Source organism: Brachyistius frenatus, unplaced genomic scaffold, assembly GCF_029030835.1.
Source record: "Brachyistius frenatus isolate BFR_SWC_R1_liver_20210118 unplaced genomic scaffold, ASM2903083v1 Contig_81, whole genome shotgun sequence".
NCBI classification, from domain to species: domain Eukaryota; kingdom Metazoa; phylum Chordata; class Actinopteri; family Embiotocidae; genus Brachyistius; species Brachyistius frenatus.
In genome coordinates this window covers 1,009,354-1,034,950 of record NW_027210680.1, presented here as the reverse complement: position 1 = coordinate 1,034,950, position 25,597 = coordinate 1,009,354, and the positions used below count along the sequence as shown (strand labels likewise).

Sequence of the window (25,597 nt, the reverse complement as noted above, 5' to 3'; positions counted from 1 at the left end):
CGTTGCGAGTCGTGTTATTACTGCTCAGGAATGCAGCTCGTCGACAACAGTTAGCTTTCGTTTCGCGTCAGCTGGAGGTTGTGGCGTCGGACGGAGGTATCCCCGGGCTGTTTGTCACCTCGTCTCCAGGTAAATCCCGCTTTTTCAGGGCGCATGGAGGTTATTTTATCGTGCTTGTTTTGTTTGTTTAACCACAACAGAACGATCTTTTCAAAGGCAGAGCCGGTTTCAGTTTCACCTTTATTCCAGTAAAACAAAAAAAACAGCGCGTTGTCATTTTTTTTTTTTTTTTGGGAGTCGCTCTCTGGGTTGAAACTAGCAGGGCGCGGGCACTACGTGACGTCTTGTAGTTGTTTACCTAAATCTCGAAACGAGTTGGTAAAGTCCTCTCCGTGTTTCTCGAGTGTGTAAAACGTCGTCCAAAAACAAACCAAAAAAAAAACAAACCCCGCGCTCTTTTCACAGCTGAAAAGGGTGAATAAACCGGCACGATGGCCGCGGCGCAGTCGGTGTTGGTGCTGGCGGTGCATGTCCTGCTCATCGCGGAGTTCATCCTCGCCAAGAGGGACTACTACGACATCCTGGGGGTGCCCCGGGACGCCCCCGAGCGGCAGATCAAGAAGGCCTTCCACAAGCTCGCCCTGAAGTACCATCCCGACCGAAACAAGGGTCCGGACGCTGAGGCCAAGTTCAGAGAAATAGCTGAGGGTAAGTGAGCCAATACGGGGAAATACTTCTGTTTACTTGCTCAATTCACCAAGTAGAAGAGCAGGCAGATGTGTTTTCCCCCCCTATAGATTATAGTCACAGCACGGGTATATTAAGGGAAGCCATTGATAAGATCACAGGTTTGTTTTTTGTTTTTTTAATGTTGGTCTTTAAAAAGAAGGATGTTTTAGCTCTTCCCTGACAGATGTGTCTCAGTTCTGCTGATTGATTGATTGATTGATTGATTGGTGTATATCATGGGAACAGCTGAATGCTATTAAGAACACATTTGCTGACACGCCTTCTTTTCCGCAGCGAAAAGTGCAGCAGAAAGCTGAAGCACACATTTATGTGAAGTGTATTTGTCTCTTCCAGCGTACGAGACGTTATCGGACGATAAGAGGAGGCGAGAGTACGACCAGTTTGGCCACCACTCGACATCAGGGCAGGGCCACAGGCCACGAGGAGGAGGAGGAGGAGGAGGCGACTATAACTTCAAGCAGCACTACCAGTCCTTCAACTTTGATGACATTTTCAAAGACTTTGACCACTTTGGTCAACAGCAGCGACATCAACACCACTTTCACTCCCACTCCCACAATCAAGCCCACCAAAAGAGACACTTCGACAGCCACTTCCAGGCTCACCGGGAGGCCGTGAACGGGCAGAGGAGGCGCTTTCAGCAGGGGGGCTTCGGCGGAGGACTCTTCGATGACATGTTCGAGGACTTGGAGAAGATGTTCTCCTTTAACGCGCACGGCTCCAGGACTGACGGACGATTTCAGGGCGCGGGCAAGCAGCACTGCAGGACAGTGACCCAGCGCAGGGGGAACATGGTGACCACCTTCACTGACTGCTCCTGATAAAACGGGGAGAACGTCGGTGGGCAGCAACTCGGGACACTGCTGGGTTTTCGGTTGTTGTTTTGAAATTGAATCCTAATTTATCACTTGGTGGAGCAGAGGATGTTTTCGTGTGGCTTTTGTAAGTTTCTGTATGTAATTTCCTCTACGAACAAATATCCAAGTTGGCCTGATAAACGGCTGCTTCCAAGCAATAACTCGTACACACTATTGCTCGATAACAGGTCGTTCAGATACCTCCCCATTATGTAGCTTTTCAGGTTCAGTATGTTTACTTGTGTTAAATTTTTTTTTTTTTTATGATGGTACGATCTGTAAGACTCAGGTATGGCCTAAGATTAAAAGATACATTTTTTTTTTTTCATTTGAAAGCTATGCGGTAGTAAGAAATATTAGACGGTGCACTTGTGACATCATTCATTCTTTGGCCATACTGTCATTGTGCTTTCTACAACATGAACCTTGTTCTCATTTTAATCCAGGTAATCTAGTTTCGCACAAAACTTGTTTCTTGAATTTTCATTATTTGGTTAAAGATTTAATTACGTGTGTAAAAAAAACAAAAAAACATGTAATACTCACAAATTCGGATTTATAGCACATGCATGAAATTTTGCAGCATGCGCGGATGCTTCACACTCTGGAGTGTGCGCGCAGATTGACCATTATCAACTGTTACCTCGTTTTAGTTTTCTTCCTACAGAGCTGCATCTACCTTCACTCGGTCAGGGTAGGAAATGAACATCAGTCCCGTGGCAAATACTGGTCAACGAAACCGCAGGCAACAGTTTGCGTAGTCACTCATCTGCTTTGATGGTTACAAAAAACAAACGCCGGGCTCCTCTGCCGGTGAAGCTGAATGGTCTGAAAAAGTTTCCAAAACTGATCATAACGTGCAATATTTATAACCTTTGCTCTTCATGTTGCCTATCTTCCATAGACAGTAGTGTGTATCATTGTCTGCACTTTGCGCACCTGCGTGTGTGTGTGTGTGTGTGTGTGCGTCAGCTGAGAGTGCTCTGACTGTTGAGTGGTTGCATAATATTTTGAGAATGAATAAAACGTTATAAGAGTAAATGTCTGTTTTGTATTGGATTAGGGGAATGGTGAGAAATTGATTGGTCTTAATTCTAAAAAAAAAAGATTTATCGTTTACAGTGTATTCTAATCTCAATACAAATAATTCCATTTAATTTGCTCCCGAAGCAATTTTTTTTTTTTTTTTAGCATAAAGTAAGTTACCAGCATGGTTCTTGTGTGCTAATTTGGTCAGGCTTCGTCTCGCGAACTTTTCGGTATCCAATATTTTAATGACTTCTCGCAGCGAGTTACTGTTCAAACCTTTTTTGTACAACAAAATGAATAATCTGAAGACGGGGTTAGTTGAGGATACAGTCAGAAACCGCCTGAGCGGGAATGGCAGGTGATGGAGATGAAACCAATTTAAAACAATCAAAAAGTTTGAAAATTGTCTATGATGAGCTTTCCCGTGACAAAGAGATCATCTTCTGGTGGGAAATTGAACATAAAAGAGAAGTTTCCTTGTTGTTTTTTTTAAACGTGATCAGGTGAATTAGAGAATAAATGTGACCTGATAAAAGTGTATTCAACAGAAGGCATTTCACGGAAGGGCAAACGCACTCACAAATAAATAAAAACGTGAACTTGCTCTGCTGCTCTAAATTTCAATGTAAAAATGAATTATAGTGCTAAAACTGTGCTTTAATCTGAACCTAATCAGGATATAGACATGAATGTGTTAAAAGTCACCACTGCCAGCAGTAGGCGGGCCCCTCTTCATTAGCACCGCCACCGCTACATCAATAATAAAAGTAGAAATGAAACAAGAGTTCAACCATATTGCTGCATCTATGTTTGGTATTTACTTTTATGAGCTGCAACCAATCATTGGCAACTCGGTTGTCAGAAGGAAAAGCGCATGGCGGAGGGGAGGAATCTGTTGGAATTAAAGCAATCTGGCTGATTGCCCATGAGCTCTAACCCAAAATTGATCAAAAATAAAAGAGACCCAGTGGTATACCGATCCTTTTAACCTCTCCAGCTGACAAGTTACATGACCACGTAGATTGGCAGGCTATTGGTTTGTTTGTATCCTTACTTTGTTGGAACAAGCCACAGAATCACAGCTTCATTGATGTGTACTGTGTGTACTTTTACACTTCAAATGAAACTGGAGGTTTTCAGTATTTCATATGATTGAACATTAACTACTTGAATCTCTTCCTGATTTTTTAACCCTGATTCATCATCGGTATTCTCTGTATCAGGTGAGCTTGACATAGCGCCACGCAGGGAAACCACAGATGCAGGAGTCCATTCTTATCAACGTGGTGCTTTATACAGGAGGCTTTATCAAAACCCCCTTCACACTTAATATCAAACTAATTAACCATTACTGTGGCCAATCGACTCCCATAATCCAAGATGGCCTGTGGTAACCGGTAACTCTTTCTGTCAACTCGTGCAACGACTCATCAGTTCTTAACCTGGACTTGACATGTCAGACCAGCGCATGTTTCTACACATCAATACCTTTTCAAAACTCTTGCATGAGGAGTCAGCTATTTGTTCATAGAAGCAGTGGTGCAAAGTAACAAAAGTGAATTTATTCACTTAATATTTATAATTTTGAAGTACTATACTGAAGTGTATAGTTGAGGTCATGTTTTAGATGTCTACGAGTTGTTAACAGCTCCTCCAAACAGTGACATTTCCCTCTATTCTCTGGTTTCATTCATCTAATATCTCCGCAAACTTTTTTTTAAAAGACTGGAGAAAAAGTCAAAAAACTGAAAAGAGGTTTGATCAGAACTTTGTCTTTTAATCTTTTCCCTCCCTATAATCAACTGGCAATTCCTATGATTTATCTGCTGTCCGTGGATATAAAACAGTTCAAACTAGCTCCACTTGCAGCAGCTACAACAGTAGCATGCTGTCTACAAACGGATGTGTCATTGTTAATAATCGAATAATGTCATATAATAACATATCAGTTAGAGGGAACAGTACTTTTACTTTAACTACGTTTTGCTGTTTAACTTTTAATGGTGTATTTTTACATTGCTGTATCGATACTTAAACTTAGTAAAGGACTTGAAAACGTCCTCCACCACTGTTTACTGTTGGACATCAAAGCTAACTGTACACAGTAAGTAGAGGAAGAACAACATAAAAGGCAACTGTTGTTTTACTTTTTTGATAACAAAAAAAAACATGGACATATTTATGTCCTAAAAATGAGCAAAACTGGAGTGAGGTAAAGTGAGATGAAATCAATTCCAACTACACAACATTATTTAACACTTGCTGTGACTAATGGCAGCTGGCATCAATTGCAAGCGGCTGTCGGTCAATGGAAATCAAGTAATGTTGGGATAATAATATCGAGCAAAGGTGTTTTAATCATGACATATCCAGGTTTAAAACTGAAATAAATACGGAGCATGGTAATCTCTTCAGGCTTGTGTAAATAAAAAAAGCAGGAGAACGAGTCCTCAGATGCTGCTCGGAATGGATGAAGGCATTATTTTACAATCAGCCGACATTTCGTGCCATATTGTCCAAATTATGTGCGTGATCACACCATGTTGTGCTGACCGGGGTCCTGCCCCCGCCAGTGCCTCTCTTATGTCACTAATCAAACCCACACACGCACACATTTTTCTTTCTGCCCAGTGACCCCGCCTATTTCACTGACTGTTACACCAGAAGCTGCCGGCCCCTCCGGCCGGTGGGCGGGGGAGAGGAGTGCAGATCTGCATGCGAAACAGACGCTTGTTGACTGATCCCGCCAGGCCGAGAAAATCAACAGAAGATCAACAAGATGATACCTGCAGTTACACTCAACAGTGGAGCTAAGATGCCCATCGTGGGTCTGGGAACATGGAGGGTAAGGTTGAATATTTGTATGCTTACAGCAGATCTGTTTTGGACTGCCTCTCACCTAATGTTTCAGTTCTCATTACCCCTCAGTGTTTCGTTGGTTTTCACTTAATCTGTATTGTAGTTTCTTTTTTGCACGTAATAAATGTCCACTAAATTGGACACGTTATTTAAGAAGTGCAATTATTGTACAAGTGGATTATTACACTGACTTAGCTCAACGTGAACCGCTCCAAGGCAGTCATTATTTATATTTCACTGCACGTCACCCTCCGATCAGAGTGCAAGTCAAGAGGTGTACTTTCCATTCAGGAGGATTGGCACATATTTTACTGGCTGTATTGACTCATACACGTTTGCTGTGCGCCCCCTCTGCAGGCAGACGATGGGAAGGTCACAGAGGCTGTGAAGGTGGCTATAAGTTCTGGCTACAGGCACATCGATGGTGCTTATGTGTACCAGAATGAAAAAGAAGTTGGGGTGGGAATTCGCGCAATGATTGACCAAGGAGTGGTAAAGCGGGAGGATCTATTCATTGTCAGTAAGGTAAATCAATGAACTCACAAATGTCTGTTAGGACAGAGAATTACAAACATAGACATGTCGAGGAGTTCATTTTTTACTTTCCTCAATTTGACTCAGATTGGTTCCAAGGCAGCTGCTACCTTTGGAGATACTGGTTCTTTTGTTTTTTGTATTCTTTGTCAGTGAGCTAACAAGGCAGTCTTGTCTGCGAAAGCACATGAAACATGTTAGTCGTGCTATTCTTCCAGTTTGCATCCACATTCCTTCATTGTTTATCATGCAAATTACTTTTTTTTTTTTTTTTTTTTTTACATTGGGGGAAATATGTGGCTTGTTTGACTGCGGAGATATTGTGCCAACAGCATGTAGAGCTCTACGACATCCACATAAACACTACACCCTGAAATCACACAGACATTACCTTTGGTAAAAGCCCAGGTTTGCTTTCCCCTAGTTATGGTGCACCTTCCACCTTCCATCTCTGGTGAGGGGAGCATGTGAGAAGACTCTCAGTGATCTGAAACTGGATTTCCTGGATCTTTACCTCATGCATTTCCCCATGGGGATCGAGGTCTGTACGCATCTGTGCTGCACACTCCTGTAGAAAACCATCACCCTGTGTCAAAAACTAAAGAAAAGAAGGTGGTCAAGCTGAACATTTGGCCATTTTTTTTTTTACTTGTCTAAGCAAACTGTACTTGTCCTACAATCCCTACCTATACCTATATGATGATTTAATAAGCATTATTATCAGATACAAATGATTCTGTCCTCCTTCATACTCTGAATTTGACATGCCTGTTTTTGCTACTACAGCCAGGGGATAACATATTTCCTACAGACGAGCACGGCCAGGTGATTCCCGATGGCAGCGACTTCTTGGACACTTGGGAGGTAATTCAAAGGACTCATTGCGCTCACTGACACTCTGATAAACCGACTGACTTGCTAGCATGTAAATCAAATGAAATATTGTGCTAGATTACAAAATTGTGCAAAACAAGGAGCTTTATGAACACCAATGTGTACTTTGTCTAAAAGGCTATGGAAAAGCTGGTGGACGCCGGGTTGGTCAAAGCTATCGGCGTCTCCAACTTCAACAAAGACCAGATGGAAGCCTTACTCAACAAGCCCGGCCTCAAGTACAAGCCTGCCAACAACCAGGTGGACAACAAGACTTTCAGTAAATGGAGCATAATGTACTGTTAAAAAAAAAAAAAAGCACAATAAGAACATTAAATGTACATCATTTGGGCGTTTCTTTAGATCGAGTGCCACCCGTACCTGACCCAAGAGAAGCTCATCAACTACTGCCACTCAAAGGGCATCTCGGTGACAGCTTACGGCCCGCTGGGCTCTCCCGACAGGCCCTGGTGAGAGGACGGACAGCACAAACCATTACACACAGGACTCGCAAAAAAAAAAAAGTGTTGGTTGTGTTTACTTGTCAAGAATATTACCCGTCACTCAGTCTTCTTGGCTTTTATTTTGAAAAGGGCTTCGTCTGACGAACCCTCTCTGCTGGAGGAACCTCAGATTCAGACCATCGCCACAAAGTACAACAAGACTCCGGCACAGGTAGAAGGAAAGCAAACATCTACAACTTTTTTTTAGCTGTTGTTTTTCTTGATATAAAGCGATGAATGAATTTGGATTTATGTTACGCAAAGCTAAGTTTACAAAATGACAAAGAACTTTTTATTTTCATAGCTAAGGAAGCATAATCTGTATATACTGTTTGCAATTTAAAGATTTTACAAAAGAGGCCTCATAGATTGCAGCAGCACGAGTGTACCACAGGAATTGGGGAACAAACAGATGTTGTATTGTAGTAACGGCCCTTGGTCAGCGGGTGCACGCTCGCATAACAGGAAACCTCCCCAAAACATGTGCTATTATTTTGTCTGAAACTATGCAATGCTGCATTTCAGAAGTTAAATGACAAAGGTCAAAGAAAACAGAGTCAAGCAGTCACATGGTGGATTACAAGGCTTGTTAAAAAAACAAAACAACCTCTAGTCATGTGAAATTAAACAGTGCGGTATTGTGTGGTGAGGCAGTGATGTTCAGGATTGACATACTGCTTTGGACTAATGAACCCGTTCCCCACAAGGTTCTCATCAGGTTCCACGTCCAGAGGAATGTGATTGTCACTGCCAAGTCGGCAACACCCCATCGTATCAAGGAAAATTTCCAGGTATTAAAAAGTCTGTTGAACTAATCTAATATATTCAGATCTCAGTTCAGATGCGTGAATAGCCAACACACTTTCATGACATCTGTTTTGTTAGTTGTATTTAGGATCTAGCATTTGGCAAATATATATATATATATATATTTTTTTTTATCTTCCATTACAGCACTAGCAGAATTTGTTTACTAATGATACTTGCTGGGTTTCAATTAGGCTGCTTCTGGAGTTTGTCTCTGGCTATTAATTGTTCTTTCTCATTCAGCTGTTTGACTTTGAGCTGAGTGAAGAAGACATGAAGACCATCCTGAGCTTGAACAAGAACATGAGAGGATTCTCAATGTCATGGTGAGTAAAGATGAAGGGACACAAAGGGAAAAACCCAAGATATAAAGAAATTAGATCATCTTCATCAGATAAACAGTCTTAACCTCAAGCAATGCCTGTTCATCTTTCTTTCTTTTTTTTTTTTTTTTAACCAGGGCCTCAAAACACAAAGACTTCCCCCTGAATACAGAATACTAACTCGCCAGACATGCTGCATTGTTTCTAGTTTGCATCAACGGTGGAGCTTTTTTTATTCAACGTCTTAGTGTTATTAAACTAGTAACTGACTGCAGAATTAAAAAACTTTAAGCCACTCTCTGTTGTGGAACTTTCATATGTCCTGTTTGGAGAGAGAACGGTAGAATTTCACTGAAAATGTGAAAAACAAGGTGGCTCAAGCTTGCAAAGTTGTATTTGACTAAATAATCAGTGCAAATATGATTGGGAATATGACCCCGTTATCCTCATAAACACGAGCACATTAAGTACAGAATTTACCAACCAAAGATACATATAACATTTGTCTTTTAAAAATACCCAGAAACAAGAAAATTAAGAAAGTTGGGGAGGGTTATTTAGTTACTTGCTGGTCCTGTACTTCATGTTTCTGATGAGAAACACTTTTAATGTACATAATTTGCCATAAAAGAAAAACAGAATCATATAGTTTGTGACAATAGAACAGTTGGGTGTATGTGAACTGATATTTGACCTGCCACAGTATCGATATTTTTGTTCAACTTTACCTTCTCAGACTTTTTGACATCTTTCTGCCGACTCAAAGCCGAGATCGTTCAGTTTTTGCGGAATTAATTTATTGCCATACCGGACATAAACAACCCCTCTTTGCCATAGTTGCTTTATACACGTCACAACACAGAATCCGTTATATAATAAATATCTATAATAATTTTTACTTTCAAACACTCTACAGTGTGGTAATCAATCCTGACATGCATGTCCCTAACAAGAATTTATTTTAAATGAGGGGATACAAATCGAACCACATTTAAGAGAGGCTGTGTGTGTGATGTAGGCGACATCATTTCTGTTTTATACTTTCTCCCACAGGATTTTCCTTTAATGCTTTATATTTAAAAAAAAACACAACTAATATGAGAAGTGAAAGTAACAATTTTGTAACATGGTTAAGACACATGACTTCAAAGTGCCACATGTGACTCATCCTCTGGCAAGTCTACCCAACATCTTTAAGTGCTTCACTGAGGTAAGTGCATATAACTTTGCAATTAAAATGTATATCAAGGCACTGCTGCCTTAGTCCAATTTATATAAATAAACCTGTTCAGGGTTACTGTAGTTAAATAAGGAGTGTTGTAAAGGAGCATTCAACAATTTAAGAATCTCAAATGGGGTGTAAATAAATCTGAGGATGGGCAAAACTTTACGGGGAACAAAAAGCCCTTTTTCCTCTTGAGAAATGTCACATGAAAATGTAAATTTGATGCAAAACCCCATTAACGGTCTAAACTCATCTAAAAAGGTGAATAAAAGGTAGAGAAGCAAAGCACACTCGAGCACCCACTGGCAACAAATCGGCACCGGTATTCTCAGAATTCGGCGTTGAAGGGATAGTCCTTGTGCTTTGTGCTCCTACAGGGAGGGAAAAAAGAAACAGAAATTGTAACAAAAGTTTGCCTGACCTACAAAATCATAAATGTTCCAACAAAAACAATGAGAGTCTCACCACTGCATTGGGCAGACTCTCCAGTTCTTGTTGAATCCTAAAATGGTTTTAACTTCCTCCTCGTTCAATTCAAAGTCAAACACCTGCAAACATTGAAACAGTAGTTTTAACGGCCAACCAAAAAGGCACCACAAGTGAAGCGGACTGACAGCTAATCCAACAACAACAACAACAAAAATAAAACAAGCTGATCAGCTAATTACCTCGAAATTCTCCTGAATGCGATGCGGTGTGATCGACTTGGGGATCACAATCACGTTTCTCTGGACGCCGAAGCGGATCAAGACCTGGCGGGGGAGGAGGTCCGGTATTAACATGTGAATGTGATCAGGGGTCATGAGTGGAATAACGGCAAGGGGCAAGCGAATGGCAACCGCAATCATACGTTCCTCTCTTGCGTCTATGTTAACACCCTCAACTACGAGTCAAAATAAATGATCCGTATCGATCTTCAAAAACAAGCATTGAATTCTGTGTGCGCACAGCAACTCTCGAAAACATTCTTTCAGTTCAGTTTCATTTATTATCTCGCTCGAGCGACTGCTGTACCTGAGCAGGACTCTTCTTGTGATTCTCGGCGATGGCTATAATCCTGGGATCCTCCAGAAGTGTGGGGTCGTCTGGTTTGGCCCTGCAAATAAAAAAAAACACATTATCCAGCATCACAGTTATCTGCTGTCAAGTTATTGTTGTCAAATTAGTGGACAAAATAATTACTAGTAGTTCAGAAAAGGGGGCCAACTTTAAAACAATTTGTTTTAACATGTACAGAGGTCAGCAACTAAAAAAAATAAAAAAATAGCTATCATCAGATGTACACGTGATCTTTTTAAAGCCAAGAATAGAGGTTTGATGACAAAGAATAAAATTAATCTGGTTATTACACGGGGTTACTCCCGTGACAATTTATGCCACAAAGACCAAAATAAACACTAATAAAGAGGAACAACAACAACAAAAAAGTAACAAGCTGAAAACAACCAAAGTGATATGACCGGCAGAACAGAACTTAAAAGACTTCAATGGCAACCAAACCAAATCTGGCCCGGTCTGTAACGTTAATGTGACTGCCGTGTCTACTGACCACGGTCTGTCGGGGGAACCCAGGGGGCTGTAAGCTGTCACAGAGATGCCTTTAGAGTGGCAGTAGTTAATCAGCTTCTCCTGGGTCAGGTATGGGTGGCACTCCACCTGGTGGAACAAATAAATAATTGTTGGGAAACATCAGAAAATGTAAGAAATGCAACAAAAAAAAAAAGCAAAAGCAAAATGCAAAAAGCACACTTTGAGATATGCATTATAGTCATTTAAAAGGTCAAAGATTCTTTGTATAATGAGGTTGCATACATACAAAGCTTCACTTTCACTAAATTTAGCATTTGATGTCTTGTTTGAGGACATATCTGAAAAGTGTCTACTACAGTTAAAACACTATTCTAGCCTGTGCTTAGAATAGAGTTATTTGTATGTTTCCATTAACCCTAAGGAGCCTACTGTACTTATTTGGCATCATTTATTATTATTTTTTTTTTTTACATCTGTTCTGTATTCTACGTGTATGATAAAGGAAGAAGAATAGTGCTTTAATCTAATATAAAACAGAACCAGACCAAGCAGGACAGTGATGGTGCACAGTGCTTCTGAAAAAGAACAAAACCGTGAGGTCACCTGAGCCAATTGTTCTTGCCTGAAGGGGAAACTGCTCTGGTCCATTAGGAATTAACAATACATTTATTTCTCAGACCCCTGATAGGAAGAGACAGATAATGACATTACGGCCTCTTGCCCTTTAAGAAGCACAAACTGAAAGCGTATTGGTTTCCCTGCTGCCCTCCGCTTGACTCAAACATGTCACATGTGAACCGACTACATATTTGAGCTACACAATAGATCGCTCTAATATGTTACCAGGAGAAAAGTCGCATGTTCCACAAATGCGTATTGAGCAGTGACGTCACGACAAGATGATTATTTTTTGTCGACCAGCGTACCTGGTTGTTGGCAGGCTTGTATTTGAGGCCTGGCTTGTTGAGAATGGCTTCAATCTGCTCCCTGTTGAAGTTGGAGACACCGATAGCTTTGACCAGGCCGGCGTCGACCAGCTCTTCCAAACCCTGAGAAAGCAAACCAAAAGAAACACATTTAGATTGCAGGTGGCTACGTTTAGGTTTGGAGGACGTTTCTTGTTGTTCACGTCTTCGTACCAAGTCCAATTGTGCCTCCCAGGGAAGTCATAACTCAAGTTCATTTTTCATTCAACAACATAGGTGATCTCTGGTCTACTACCATCATCGTTCAAGCTTCATTCTCTATGAACCCAGCTTATAAAGGCCACTCACTATAGAGGAATTGAGTGCACTTTACATTTTCCTGCAGGCCTCTGAACAACTGGCTTCTCCACATGACTCTCAAACTTCTTGAGGGCTTTGGTGGTTTCATGGTTCGTCATTGTTATGCAACCGAAATCCTCTGCCATCATCAGGTTCTCCTCCACACATCCTGACAGGATCAAAACAAGGGTTCTTGACCAGTTTGACTCGAACATTGTCTGAATAGCTTACCTCCCATGTCTCCAGGAAGTGAGTGCCGTCATTGATCGTCTCTCCATCGCTGTCCAGGGGAAAAAGTTCAGTGCCAGCCTGTCACACGTCAAAACGGATTAATGGCCTCCAGACTTGCGCTACATTTACACCGCAAATTTGAGCTCTCGCTCCTGCATGAAAACTTCATTACAAAAACTGCAGTGCAGCTGGCGCAGTTCTGTTTTGCCACACAGACACAACAACGGTGTTGTCACCTTGAAGCCCATGGGCCAGTGTATTAGATAGAGGTCAAGGTAGTCCAGTTTAAGATCACCGAGCGTCTTCTCACAGGCTTGCCTCACCGTGGCCTTCTCGTGAAAAGTGCACCACAGCTATGAAAGGGAAGAGCACAGAGGTCAGCGAGCACGATCAGTATTCCAGTATTGAAGACGGACGTTGGAAACGGACGGCATCGATTTGAATGTCTTTTTGCGGAAGGAGGAGGAAGAACATGCATGTGCGCCTTATGAGCCCATAACTCACCTTGCTGACAATGAAAAGGTCCTCTCTCTTGATCCACGGCATCTTTGAGCGCGGCCATCACACCCTCGCCCACCTCCGCCTCATTCTGGTAGACAAATGCCCCGTCGATGTGCCTGTAACCCGCTGCAATGGCCGCTTTCACCGCTTCTGCGACCTTACCGGGAGGAGACTAACAGACACGGATGGTTGGCCGATAACAAACTTGCATACTTGTGCAGCAACTCCGAGTCCTCCAGACAAACGGTGGCCACACCATTTTTGGTGTTTATACCAACTGTGAATTGTTAAAAATCGATTACTTGGCATCATCTTGCTTTTGTGCCACTGTCCTTAAAATCAAAGAGGGGTTTCAGTTTAGTTTCAGAGAAGCGAGATCTGAAATCGTGTCCATTGGTCAATGTTAGGTTAGTTTGTCTTAAATAGAGCAAGTCATGTTATATTCTCACTGTTGAGGTAACGTGTCCTCTGGGTCCTTACTACCGAGTTGTTAGGAGGGGGTCACGTAACCCTGGGCCTGGGCCCGAACCCAACCCGGACTGCTGCGTGTCTTTAAGCACGACTAGTCATTAAAACATCACATGCACGTGGTAAAGACTAGAAAACGGCAAGCCAGTCTGATAATAAAAGAGTTTAAGTGCACAAAACCTGAATGCCTCTATTGTAAACAAACGGAGGAAAACGGTGTGACCAAGCTGAGTGACGTCTGATGGAAATCAAAGCAAACTATCGTTTCCTGTAACGAAGCAGCGCAGAAGAAAGACTTTGTGGGATTGCAAGTGAATGGAGGAGAGGCGTGCTCTGCGCAGAGTTCAACCCAAAGCTTCGCACATGACGATCGTGTTTCCAGAAAGGGTTATTTGCCAAAGGTTCGTACCAAGTCCTGACAGGTTGCGGGTCGTACAGGCACAAACATGTAAAGCAACAAGTTCTTCCAACGTAACAAAAAAAAAGAAAAAAAAAAGAAAAGGAAATTGTAACAATTATATGTTGAAATGTCAGGAGATATTTTTGGATGGGAGGTTCGTTTTGACGTCTCCAGTCATGCTTTTTTTTTTTTTTTAGTCGACCCGTCCAGCTGGCTGAACTTTTTTTTTTTTTTACGCGAGAAAAACAACAACAACAACAACAACAAGGTAATAAAACGTACCTTCCACGTCCCCAGTCCCACGACGGGCATTTGGGCGCCGGTGTTGAGTTTCACCGATGTTGCCATTTCTCCAGAGGATCAGCGGAGCCTGGATGTGTCTAAAGCAATCAAATGACAACAGCAAATGCAGGGCTGCGGGGACATGGGATTTTTTTTTTTTTTTCCTTTTTAAGCACCACGATTCCCTGAAGACCCGCCCTCCTGCCCTACTCGTCCTGTGATTGGTGCTTCGACGAGCCACCGTCTTCTTCTGCATTTAAATTGCTGTTGGCAAAGAGCATTATGGTGCATTACTGCCGCCATCTGGAGATGAGTGTGAATTGGGAATATAACAACACATTGAACAAACCTAATAATTAAATAACATCAAATTGGAAATGTTACGTTTACCTAAGATTTTACGGTATCTTTTACATCTTGTAAAGAAGAAAATCAAATGATAACTATACTTCTTCAAGGTGCAGTATCAGTTCCCTTCGCTAAGTATTTTGGACAGCAAAGCATAATATGTTCTAGGAGTTCTTCTCGAAATTACACCTTCCTCCGTTATGCTTTCCTATATTCATATAACAATTTTGCTGTAGCTAATTCCTCCAGTTAGTCTGATGAAAGCTTATTGCAGGGGTGGTAAAAGTTAATTATTTTGATATCAGCATCTTTTTGTCCAAACATTATACAGCCTCCTCCAATGTCCTCCACTCTATCCTGCATATACCATCAAAGCCTTCAATTACAAATGTCAGGTTTCTTGAAAAACACATTAATTTCTGGTTTATTTTTGAGACCTTAAATTGTTTAAATGCTTGACCATTTGTTATTCAACTCATTGCGCTCAAGTGAAGACTAATAATTCGGCCCTTTCTCCAGTGACCCCCGATTTCCCATCGGTCCCAAGCCTTCTGTTGACGTTGCTGCCATCGCCAGTTGATCAATTGTGCTTTTTAATTCATTTTGGGAGAATGGAGGCTGCAGCCTGCCGCACTCCTGCGTCAGTCTGTTTATTTTAGGCAACAGCAGTTATAAAAAGCAGGAAGCAGCATCACTATATCGCATCGTGTTCTATTTGTTAATGTTTTATGTATAAAATCTGAATCCATAAAACTAACAGATGAAATGTAAAGGATAGAGGCATAAAAATCACAACATTCCCCCTGTAAACTGTTTATGAGGAAAAATAAAGTACCATATGCTTGGAACTTACAATAAATGCACTGAACTTGTATCGACTGCTGACATCAAGGAGGCTGACGGTGGATTTAATCATCTGTAACGACCAATGAAAAGAAAAATAACAATGTCAGTTGTATATTTACTCACTTTTTGATATAAAGAGTGCTTTTTGAGAACTTTTACAAACCTTGTCAAAATAAATGTAATACAGCAGAACAAATGAACTAGAAACTGAATAAATTAAAAACCTTTATTGCACAAAATTTCACCAAATTTACTTTAAATGTCTCGCAGTCTATGCGCACTGTGGCATTTATATCGATTGGTGACCCTTAAGCCACTTGCATGGACTCAAATAATTTAGACTGACCTAACCTGAGAACCACCAAATTAAAGGCCGCCTTTTTTAAGGGCCCGAGCACCGATGAAGCCCTATCAAGGTATTATCCAAATGGCTCGCTAGCGCCCCCTAAGTTGTACTTTAACAAACTCATCCTACAGATTTTGTTGGACCAGCTTCAAATTTAGTCTGTGCACTCTTAACATGTTTGGAATTAAAAGTAATCAAAATAACTTGTTTTCGTCGATTGGTGTGCCCGTTGCGTGGCGGCCAAAAAGTTATAGTTTTGGTTATAGTATGACTTGTTTTTTCATAATTTGCACAAAATTATGAAAATCATGATTTTTTTATTTTTTTAAAGTAATGACAAAAGGGGGGCCCAAACCTACTTGCTGAGAGACAACAGTGCTAACCTCTGCACCACCGGTTTTCTTTGCCTCGCTGCAACTTATAACTCCACCGTCCACAAACATTTATTCAAATGCGACCAAAATTGCCGTAGACATTCTTTGGATAGTAGATATACGTGTTTTCAAGGGGGTCTGCAGTGATATTAAATATCTTATATGTCTGTAGTGTGTAGTGTATGCAAAACTTTTTCAATTTCTCCAAACGTTTCAACTTCACTAAAAGTTGAATCACCATCAACAGGCTGTGGTGGAATCTGAACCATTAATATCAACCTTGGTGAAGTAGAATCTTTTTACCTGTTGAGTTAACCAGACTGTCGGTTGAGTCACTGGAAAGCTCCGAGTGAACTCCGTGAAACACTTTCTCCGCCGCGACTTGTTCTTCAGCGCCGAAGATAGTCCAGCGGTCTACGAACGCCGCTTCAGAGCTGGAAACGACATCATGAAGACGCAGGTTCGAGGTAATCTGCATAGTTCACCCTTTAAGGGTAAGCCACACGGTTCATGAAAAGCAAGTCCCCCTAAGGGTTAGCCACACGGTTTTGGGTTTACGTTGTAAATGCAGTCATACTAAAACCAAACCTTAGGTCTACAACAATACAAAAATAAAAAACCTAATATAAAATAAAAATCAATAACAAAAAATATAGGGTATGTTTAAATCTTCTTGGATTTCTGTCCAAACTACCACAAATTTTATCCCCCAAAATCCCATTAATACATTTGATGCTACAGTATGACTTTGCTTTTCATATTTTGGACAACATGCATGACATGTATGACAGTGGTGCAGTGATTAAAGCAGTTGCCTCACAGTAAGAAGTAACGGGTTGATCCCCACTTGAGGCATGCATGTCAGCTCAGAAAAAGGTTATACTCCAAAAAGTGATAAAAAAAAAAAAAAAAAGACAGCATGTGACCCATGTCACTTTTGTATGTAGTATAGCCAGGACGATGCTGCTAAGTCTGATGTTTCACCGTGACACAGAAAGTTGATGTTTAAGTTCATACGATGCTCCAAAAAAAGCAATTTTTTTTAAGAAGAATAAGGAACGAGATTTAGAAAAAAAATTAAAACTGCAAACGGGAATATAGGAGGGCCCGTATATCACTGCTTGCAGTTTTAATTTATTTTTATTTTGGTGGTTCTATCATTGAACCACTAGAGGGCAGCATTACACTTCAAAACATGTGAATGAGTGTCCTCTCGTTCCTCAACTGAGGCTGAAAAGTAGCACAATCATATAATTTCATACATTAGCTTATATGATCAGTAATTACACTAATTGAAACGATTGATCATTTCATTTAAGCCGCCCAAGACACACACGTTTTATTCATTTGCATTTATCAATAGAAAAATTGCTCTTAAAACGTGCCACGACTTAATTGTCTAGCATATGTAGTGCAGGAGATGGTTTGTTCATAGGATGTTTTTTTTGTTGTTGTAATTAGTCTTTATTAAATTAAACACAACTTCCTTGTGGCATAATTCAAAAAAAGGGTTGTGCACCGTTGTGAATGTGCACATACCGACCAGCCTTAAACCCCCACAAGAAACAGCTGAAAGAGGGAACAAATACAAGGTGACTTATTTTGGCAAAATCAGATAAAACCTCACAGACCTTTAACTGAGCCATTCAACATTCTCAGCAGAAGATAAGAGAGGGAGAAGATAGCCACATATATATATATAAATAAAAAAACATACAAAGGGAAAAGTTATGGGAGCCAGCAGCCACCGTGCAGCTCACAATGGCTCTCGCTAAAGTTTGTGTCTCTTCTGATCTTCTCCCAGCTGGACGCCTGCTTTTAGGCCCTCTCTCTCCTCTGATCTAACTTCAGACACCGGAGGGCCTTTTGCCAGCATGCACACTGTCAAAGTAACCCAGGAATCAAACACCGTCGCATACTGTCAGGATCAAAAGACCCACAGGTAAACCAGACGAAGACACAGCCACATACAATCGCCACGTAAAAGTGGGGTTTGATTTCAGAGGCTCTTATTTTGTGTCTGTGAACAGATATCGTTTCACTGTACCAAGTGCATCGATGGGAATGAAAGAAAAGAGAGAAACGGACAGACATCTGAAGATACAACAGAGACCCAGAGTAAAACCAAGTGCCTCTCAAGGAAACTTTTAGACAAAGAGCGTGGACTTAGGCGAGGTACGTTTTTGAGGACTGTGCGTCTCAAAGAATCTGAGAAAGGGGATACATTTTCGTAGACAAGCTGAAAGGACAGAGAGATGCTGGCGGTGTGACAAATAAATACATACAGTAGATCACAATGGACCGCCGTCTCCTTTTCCATTATGTGTGGCCATAACGAATGCTCTGTGCAGCTGGCGGTGTGCGAGCTTTCATTGGCTGGGCATCAGATCAGACACTCCGCCGGCACAGACCTGACCTGTCCCGGGGAGATCAAACACCTCATTTCATTTCATGGCATTTGCTCCGCTCTCCCTGCCTTTTTCTCCCCACCTCTTGTCTCTCCCATTGGCCTTGGGTTTGCTGTCTTTTTCTCTCTTTCTGCCAGAGCACCGTAGGTCATAATCTCCACCCATAAATCTAATGTTGAGTGTCAGCTCTTGCTAAATTCACTCACACACTTGCATTCCGCACATTCTGGCTATTGAACAATAACAAGATCAGGGAGAGAAATCCCTACGTCATGAATGAGTAAATCATGGGCATTTGTCAAGTGCGTTACATGTTCTTAGGCGCATGGGAGATTATTCTGACTGATCTAAACCCTGCAGACATCATGGAAAATGAAAATGAGAATAATCCCACTGATATCTCAATTAGGTAGATAGTCGCAAAAAAATGTTTTACACTAAAACTATTAATCAATTACTCAATTAGTTGATTCAAGGATGACAAAAAAAAACAACGGACAGGTTGCTTTCATAAATTCAAAACAAATAATTGATAATTAAAACAATCATGAGTTGACAAATGTTCCAAATAACAATGTCAGAGTCCACTTTATGAGAACAACTTTCATAGATTCACTCCATAGTTAATTTTGGTAAATATTTTTCTTACAATGAAATGTAAAAATAAATCCAATGTTTTTCTGCAACTAAAGCAGTTAAAGCAGCTTTAATGGAACATTAGTGCTCAAGTTCCATCCTGGCATATTGTGTTAACGCATCTAACTTCAGACAACAGAGAACTTGTGCCACTGCTGCTGGTGTGTGAATTGGTCACATAGCGGTAAAATTGTGTTAAGGCCCTGCTTAAGCGAGAAAGAGAAGCTTTTGCCTCGACCAGAATAGTTCAGACAATTTGTCCAGCTAACGTTACGGAATGTATGTGTGAAAGGGCCTCTTATACTACAGTAACTTAACACGACAGCATGTTTGGCGCTTTTGCTAACTTCCTAGATACTCATTAAATCGCATTTCTGTGGTACAGTACAGTATTTGCTTTCTTCACTTGTCTCGTCTCAGAAATATTTCGAGCTAGTTCTTGTAAATGAAAGGAGGGCTCTTGTATGCTCTTTACATTTTTCGTGCAACCGGTAGAAGTCTTGTTTTGTTTTTTGTCGACATGTGACGGACAAAATGAAAGTATACAGGCACGACCGTAGAGAACTTAAAGGGATAGCTTGCATTTTTTGAAGGGGGGCATGTATGAGGTATTACCTGCGGTAGACGCGGGTGGGCACGTTTCCAGTTAGCAGAAGAAGGCACCTGTTTAGCCACCTAAAAAAAATAAAGAATCAATATTATTTAACGTGGTATGCTATATTCAGAATATTTTCACTGCTTTGCCTGGCTGTCAGACAGCCCTTTAACAAAGGGGAACTGAAACCTGTTATATCGACAAATTTTCTCTTCAAAGCCACAAAAATCCTTTGACAAAAACAGTAATTAAACAGCAAATATACACAAAAACACAAACAAACTAATGGATTGAAGCAGCGGTGGACCAGTAGCTCCCCTGTTCACCGAGGTAAAATTTCTGTTTTTGTCAAATGAATCTGGTTTCTTTGACTAAAGTCATATACATTTGTTAAAGAATTGAGACTTTGCAGGAAGTTTAAAACTCTTACAGGTAGTTGCCTCAAACGTTCTGACAATTTGTGGTTATGACTTCAAGGGGTGGCAGGCTAGTTGGTAGTATGTCAATACTTGGTCAATCCACCACTTTCCTCTTCAAAATATATCAAGTATTGAATTAAAGGTAAGTACATCCCATAAATTAGCTGATATGCGTCACTTTAAATATGTTGGTGTTTATTTTTGGCTTTATTCGAGACACAAACAGCAGCCTCCTGGATTTAAAGTCCTGTGTTTAAACCACCTTCCTGCATATATTGTATAACTCTTTAATACAACGTCACTCAACTTCCCCTCTTTGCTGACATCATATATACTTTAGCCACAAGAGTAAGTGCAGCTTGTTCAGTCTGAATCATAATTTTGGAAGTGATGACAACTGATACCATTTAATGGGCTGAATCAGGTGCACAAAGGTCAAGATTTATTCACTAATAGGTGGATTATGTATTTCACAAATAGGCAATGTGACATCAGAGGTTGTTATTGTTCATTTGCAAGTTTGAATAAATCCATGCTGCAATTAAACTTTGTATGTTCCAAAATTATTTGGTATTTTAGACTACAATAACTTGTGATTTTGAGTGTAAATGTGTCTTTTAGCTAAGTAGATCTCCCTGATTTGGTGTGGATCCAAAACACACACACACACTAATATGTATTTTCACACTTACATAAAGTATATGCCGTGGCCTTGTCTGTGAGCTGGGGTGTCTCCTCCCTGGGCCCTCAGACATGGTTTGGTTTTTGGCTTGATTAACCACTTAGTTCAGTCTCTCAGACACAAGATTGCAGGGAAAAAGCAAGTAATGAAGTGCTTTTGAATTTGCATTCCTGAGAGCTTTCGCAGACGCCTTGATTTCAGTCGGCCTTTGCTGTTTGTTCTTCGTCGAGAGATGTCTGCTATTTTAACGGTAACACGTAACAAGTGTTCATCCAGCCTCCTCCATATTGCTCCCTCATCAACCTAACTGCCGTGAATAAACACAATCAACATGCATCTGAAGGGGAATGTGGAGGCTTTTTCTCTCAAATCGTCCCTGATGGGTTGTTCATCATTGTCATTATGCAGATTACAGTGTGACCGTGAATGCAATATTGGAGCCCTTTCCCTCTGGAATGAAATGTCACCGTTCCATAAAGCTGACCAAAAACACTTGTGTGTTTTGTTCTTGCGATTCGAGCAGCGCTGATCAGTTATGGAAAAACTGTCTCAAGAATATGAAATTAACTGCATTCAGTCTGCACTTGAAAGTCAAGCCTTTATTTTTAGTATCGACCTTGACAACAATATTAAAGTACATCTGCAGGCTGCATTATCAGCTGGAGTTAGTGTTGTAATTTACCAGGTAAGTACCACAGTTTTGTTGAGAATTTCCAGAAAAACCCCCCAAAGTAAGCAAAGTTATATACACCAGACAATACTGTAAGAATGCAAGCTATTGTGTTAACTTTTTACCTTTTTTTTTTTATTTTTTAAAGTATTTGATTTGGTAAGTGTGGTTATGTCACACGATGACTTGCTAGAATCTGTCCCAGATAGGGGGCGGTTGATGTAAACGCTTCCCTTTGCACCCCGCTCCTGAGTACTAGAAAAGAGGAAACACAATTTGGTTTAAATTTGGGGACCTTTCACTAGGTCATGCTTCTGAAGATGATTAATACATCAGAAGGAGGAAGATCTACAAGCACATTTATTTGGATACGCTGAAGCTGGACTTTGAAATAGAAAAGCAGACATACAAAGAAGACCTGCCTTCCATAGATTCCAAACAACAGGTAATGGAGAATTCGAGAATAATTTTTTGCCTACAAAAACTGGAATGAAAATCAATATTATCCTGTAATTTAAGGCATGCTGTAATTATACTTGATCTGTGCTGTATAAAACTTGCTGACATTTGTGATGATGGGGAAGGAATCTTACCTCGATTGTCCACTAACAATATACTATAACAGGAAGTTTGTTACTGGCAGGTAGGAATTTTTTGGGATGCAAACAACACATTTGTGGCTCTTAAATATACAGATATACAGTGAACCCTCGTTTTTCGCGGGGGTTACGTTCCAAATAGAAACCGTGATAGGCGAAATCCGTGAAGTAGTAACCTTTATTTTACAATTGAAATAGATAGAACTGGACATTAAATATATCTACGTTACCTATAGTCGTAATGTGATTTCAATGCACGATGCAAATCCGTGAAGCAGCGAGACTGTGAAAGGTGAACCGCGTTATAGCGAGGGTTCACTGTATTGCTGATATATATGTAGATATAGTACTTAAGTGCATATGCAATTTGTATAGATATGAACTAACCCTATAAGCAAAGTATTTGTAGACATTTTTAAGATATAAGTAACGGGATTTCCAGAATAACTAGTGATGTCAGAATAAGTCTGGGTGGTTTCAAGACAACTTTGATGCTCAAGTTTTTGTTATGTAAACTCAAAGGGACACATAGTTTTGTATAAGATGGTAAATTTCAAAGATAACAGTAAATGTTTACGAACATAACATGTTCCTAGTTATGTTTAAGTAACAGAATTAGGATATATTTTCTAGCTACTGTATAGACCCATACATAAGAAACGAATGCTTTTAATAGTTTTTTTTTATTTTTAAAAACATGATTTCTTAAAAATAATGTTCACAATTAATGTAACTAAATTAAATTGCTGCAGGCATTTTTATGAAATGTATTTAGATGTCAATACACCCGCTACTTTCTGTGCTCATATCATTTTCCAAAATTGCCTTTTGAAAAAGATACATTCCATGCTGCATTAAATCTCATCCTTTGTTTCCGGGCATAACTCATGTTGTGTGTTTGTCTGACTGTAGCTTTGAGATATCAGAATGACACAGCGAGAAAAGTTCCTCATGGGCAACTTCCTCACTTTTAGTCATCTGATATTATTTACAATAGCGCAAAAAAACCTCAGTGCACTTCTCTAATCTTGCATCACGGGAGTGTTGTTTTCAGAGCTGTGTGTGTGCGGCGTTGGCATTGGCATTGGAGGAGGTGTGTGTGTGTGTGTGGGGAGGGGGGGGCGGGGGGGGGGGACAGAATGAGCCATATGGCAAAGAGAGGGAACGTGTGTAAAGGCCTCAGGGGACAATGAGTCACGACCAAGATGACTAGGTAGAATTTTGAACAACATATCTGCCAGGAATCCCTGAAAGCAAAAACACAAGATAAAACAGTGCATCTGGTTACATTTGAGACTTTAAAGGTATATTATTAAAGGTTCAAGTACAGAGACATGTGTTTGTCTTTTTAATCTAAAAATATGAGCTCAGGTTTAAGAATGTGTGTCAGCGGTGTGCAGCCGTGCAGTGTGCAGTAGCAGAGATGCGTGCAGTGCCGCCTTGCTGGTGTTTGTTCAAAGGATGGGGTGCAAATTCGGAGTAGTGTGTAGCATAACGGAAGTGCCAGTGCTCCTTTGACATCAAGGTTGTGCGCCCCCTGCACTCCATGAGTTGCATATTTGATAAATCCCTCTTGTTTGAGTCACGACTTGTCAGCAATGTCATTTGGAAAATTTCCCAAATACCTGAGGCCTTTTTTTTTCTTTTTTTTCCTATTTATAGTTTGCAGGGCAAACTAAATTGCAGTTTCAAGAAGGAAATGAAACGACGGAGAGTGTCATATCTAAGATCAAGCGAGTGTATACAACACCATCTTGTGGAGAATATGGAAATTACAACTTGTATATTTCCACTTTCACAGAAGTGCAGATGTTTGTGTCCTTTAATTGTTAGGATTTCCGATAAATATAATGCTCTGCTTTTAAAACCAACAGGAATCACCAACAATGAGAACTAAACTTATTTTTTGTTGACATTTTGAGCTCCTTAGTATAAGGGTTTAGTTACATGCTGTCAATAACAGATGTATGTAATACGTGTTGGGCCGGAGGGAGTAATGTGCTGGAAGAATGTAAACATTGTCTGCTCTGAGGACTGACTTCAAAGTGAGCCTGTGGTAACCTCCTCTCAGCGGTGGCGCACACCCCTGACCGATGAAAAGCCAAAGTGAATGTTCATCCACGGTCTGCAGCTTCTTCCTGAAACCACTCTTTGATGTCACAAAACGGATCTGATTGACTTGTGAAGTAGACTCATATAGAATCTCTGTGTTTGCCTCGTCTACACGGGGACTGTGTTTGGTAAAGTGCAAGCATGTGCATGTGCAATATTGAAAACATAAAAAGAAAGCATGACAAAAACACTTTTCGTCACGCGAGCAATTTTAGCACATTTATGTGTCGGTTGAGAGTGAAAGACTCCTGGCAGGGACACTTACATTTAATATAAATGTATTAGCATGCAAAGGTATTACTATATGCGATAATAATAGCTGAATTAATACAGATATAATTTCCCGTATCAAGTCCAGGCAATACTTTGTTGAGAAAAGAATATTGGCTTATTCATTATTTGACGTTTTTTTCATGCTCACTTATCAATATCTTGTATTTGTCAAACTTGAATCTACATGATGTTAAAAAGCAGTTGGGTAATATATTGATATTATATTGATATCACGATATCAGACGAGATATCATCTCAAATGTTGAATGTTCACCAACTCAGTGACACAAGGATGACTTGACCAAGTTGACATTTCTTTTGTTCAGATTTAGCCGCTGTTTAACTATAAATGTGTTTGGCTTCCTAATGTGACAGAAATCCCCTCCAGTTTCATATTTAGTAAGAAAATTAAAAATGTTTTTTTAACCCACTGGATTAGACTGTATGAATGAGTATGATTATTATATATCAATATAGGAGGTGTTGAAATTTTTGTCTTAGTCTCCCAGTTGATTTGGCACGGTGTCCTTTGGTTTTGACATGGCTATCACTTAAACCAGTTTGTTTATCACTTAGCGTGTCGAATATATAGAGCTTCTTTATGCTACATTGTTCCATCTTAAAATGCCCCAGAAATGCCTGTCTTCCTCATTTTGTTTTATATGAGATTAGTTGATTTAATATGATTATTGCCTGACAGGGACAATCAGATGGAAAGTTAGTGAGTTTTATGATTTCAAAAAATTTTGAAAAAAGTTCAGCATCCAGTGCAGCTTTTTATGGAATTTAAAAAGAGTTTATCGAAAGTGACATTGTGAAATATACATTTTGAATGCATCTGTGAATTAAATA

The 25,597-nt window shown here is 40.3% G+C and overlaps 3 protein-coding genes across 3 annotated transcripts; 2 read left to right on the top strand and 1 right to left on the bottom strand.

Annotated features, from left to right (window-relative positions):
• The first annotated feature begins 55 nt into the window (after positions 1 to 55).
• LOC138627122 (dnaJ homolog subfamily B member 9-like) lies at positions 56 to 2,648 on the top strand. The gene is made up of 3 exons (XM_069709255.1): positions 56 to 129; positions 466 to 708; positions 1,084 to 2,648. Exons 2-3 carry the CDS (start codon positions 492 to 494, stop codon positions 1,569 to 1,571), a joined length of 705 nt encoding a protein of 234 aa, XP_069565356.1. The 5' UTR covers positions 56 to 129; positions 466 to 491; the 3' UTR covers positions 1,572 to 2,648.
• Positions 2,649 to 5,307: 2,659 nt separating this feature from the next.
• LOC138627131 (aldo-keto reductase family 1 member B1-like) lies at positions 5,308 to 8,831 on the top strand. Its single transcript, XM_069709266.1, has 10 exons — positions 5,308 to 5,481; positions 5,853 to 6,020; positions 6,454 to 6,570; positions 6,816 to 6,893; positions 7,041 to 7,163; positions 7,266 to 7,372; positions 7,496 to 7,577; positions 8,113 to 8,196; positions 8,456 to 8,538; positions 8,673 to 8,831. Exons 1-10 carry the CDS (start codon positions 5,416 to 5,418, stop codon positions 8,713 to 8,715), a joined length of 951 nt encoding a protein of 316 aa, XP_069565367.1. The 5' UTR covers positions 5,308 to 5,415; the 3' UTR covers positions 8,716 to 8,831.
• An 80-nt stretch (positions 8,832 to 8,911) lies between these two features.
• On the bottom strand, positions 8,912 to 14,594 carry LOC138627130 (aldo-keto reductase family 1 member B1-like). The gene is given in 11 exon segments (XM_069709265.1): positions 8,912 to 10,131; positions 10,226 to 10,308; positions 10,429 to 10,512; positions 10,775 to 10,856; positions 11,310 to 11,416; positions 12,217 to 12,339; positions 12,787 to 12,864; positions 13,023 to 13,139; positions 13,291 to 13,324; positions 13,326 to 13,459; positions 14,438 to 14,594. Coding segments are annotated over 11 exon segments (951 nt in total). The 5' UTR covers positions 14,504 to 14,594; the 3' UTR covers positions 8,912 to 10,088.
• Between the last annotated feature and the right edge of the window lie 11,003 nt (positions 14,595 to 25,597).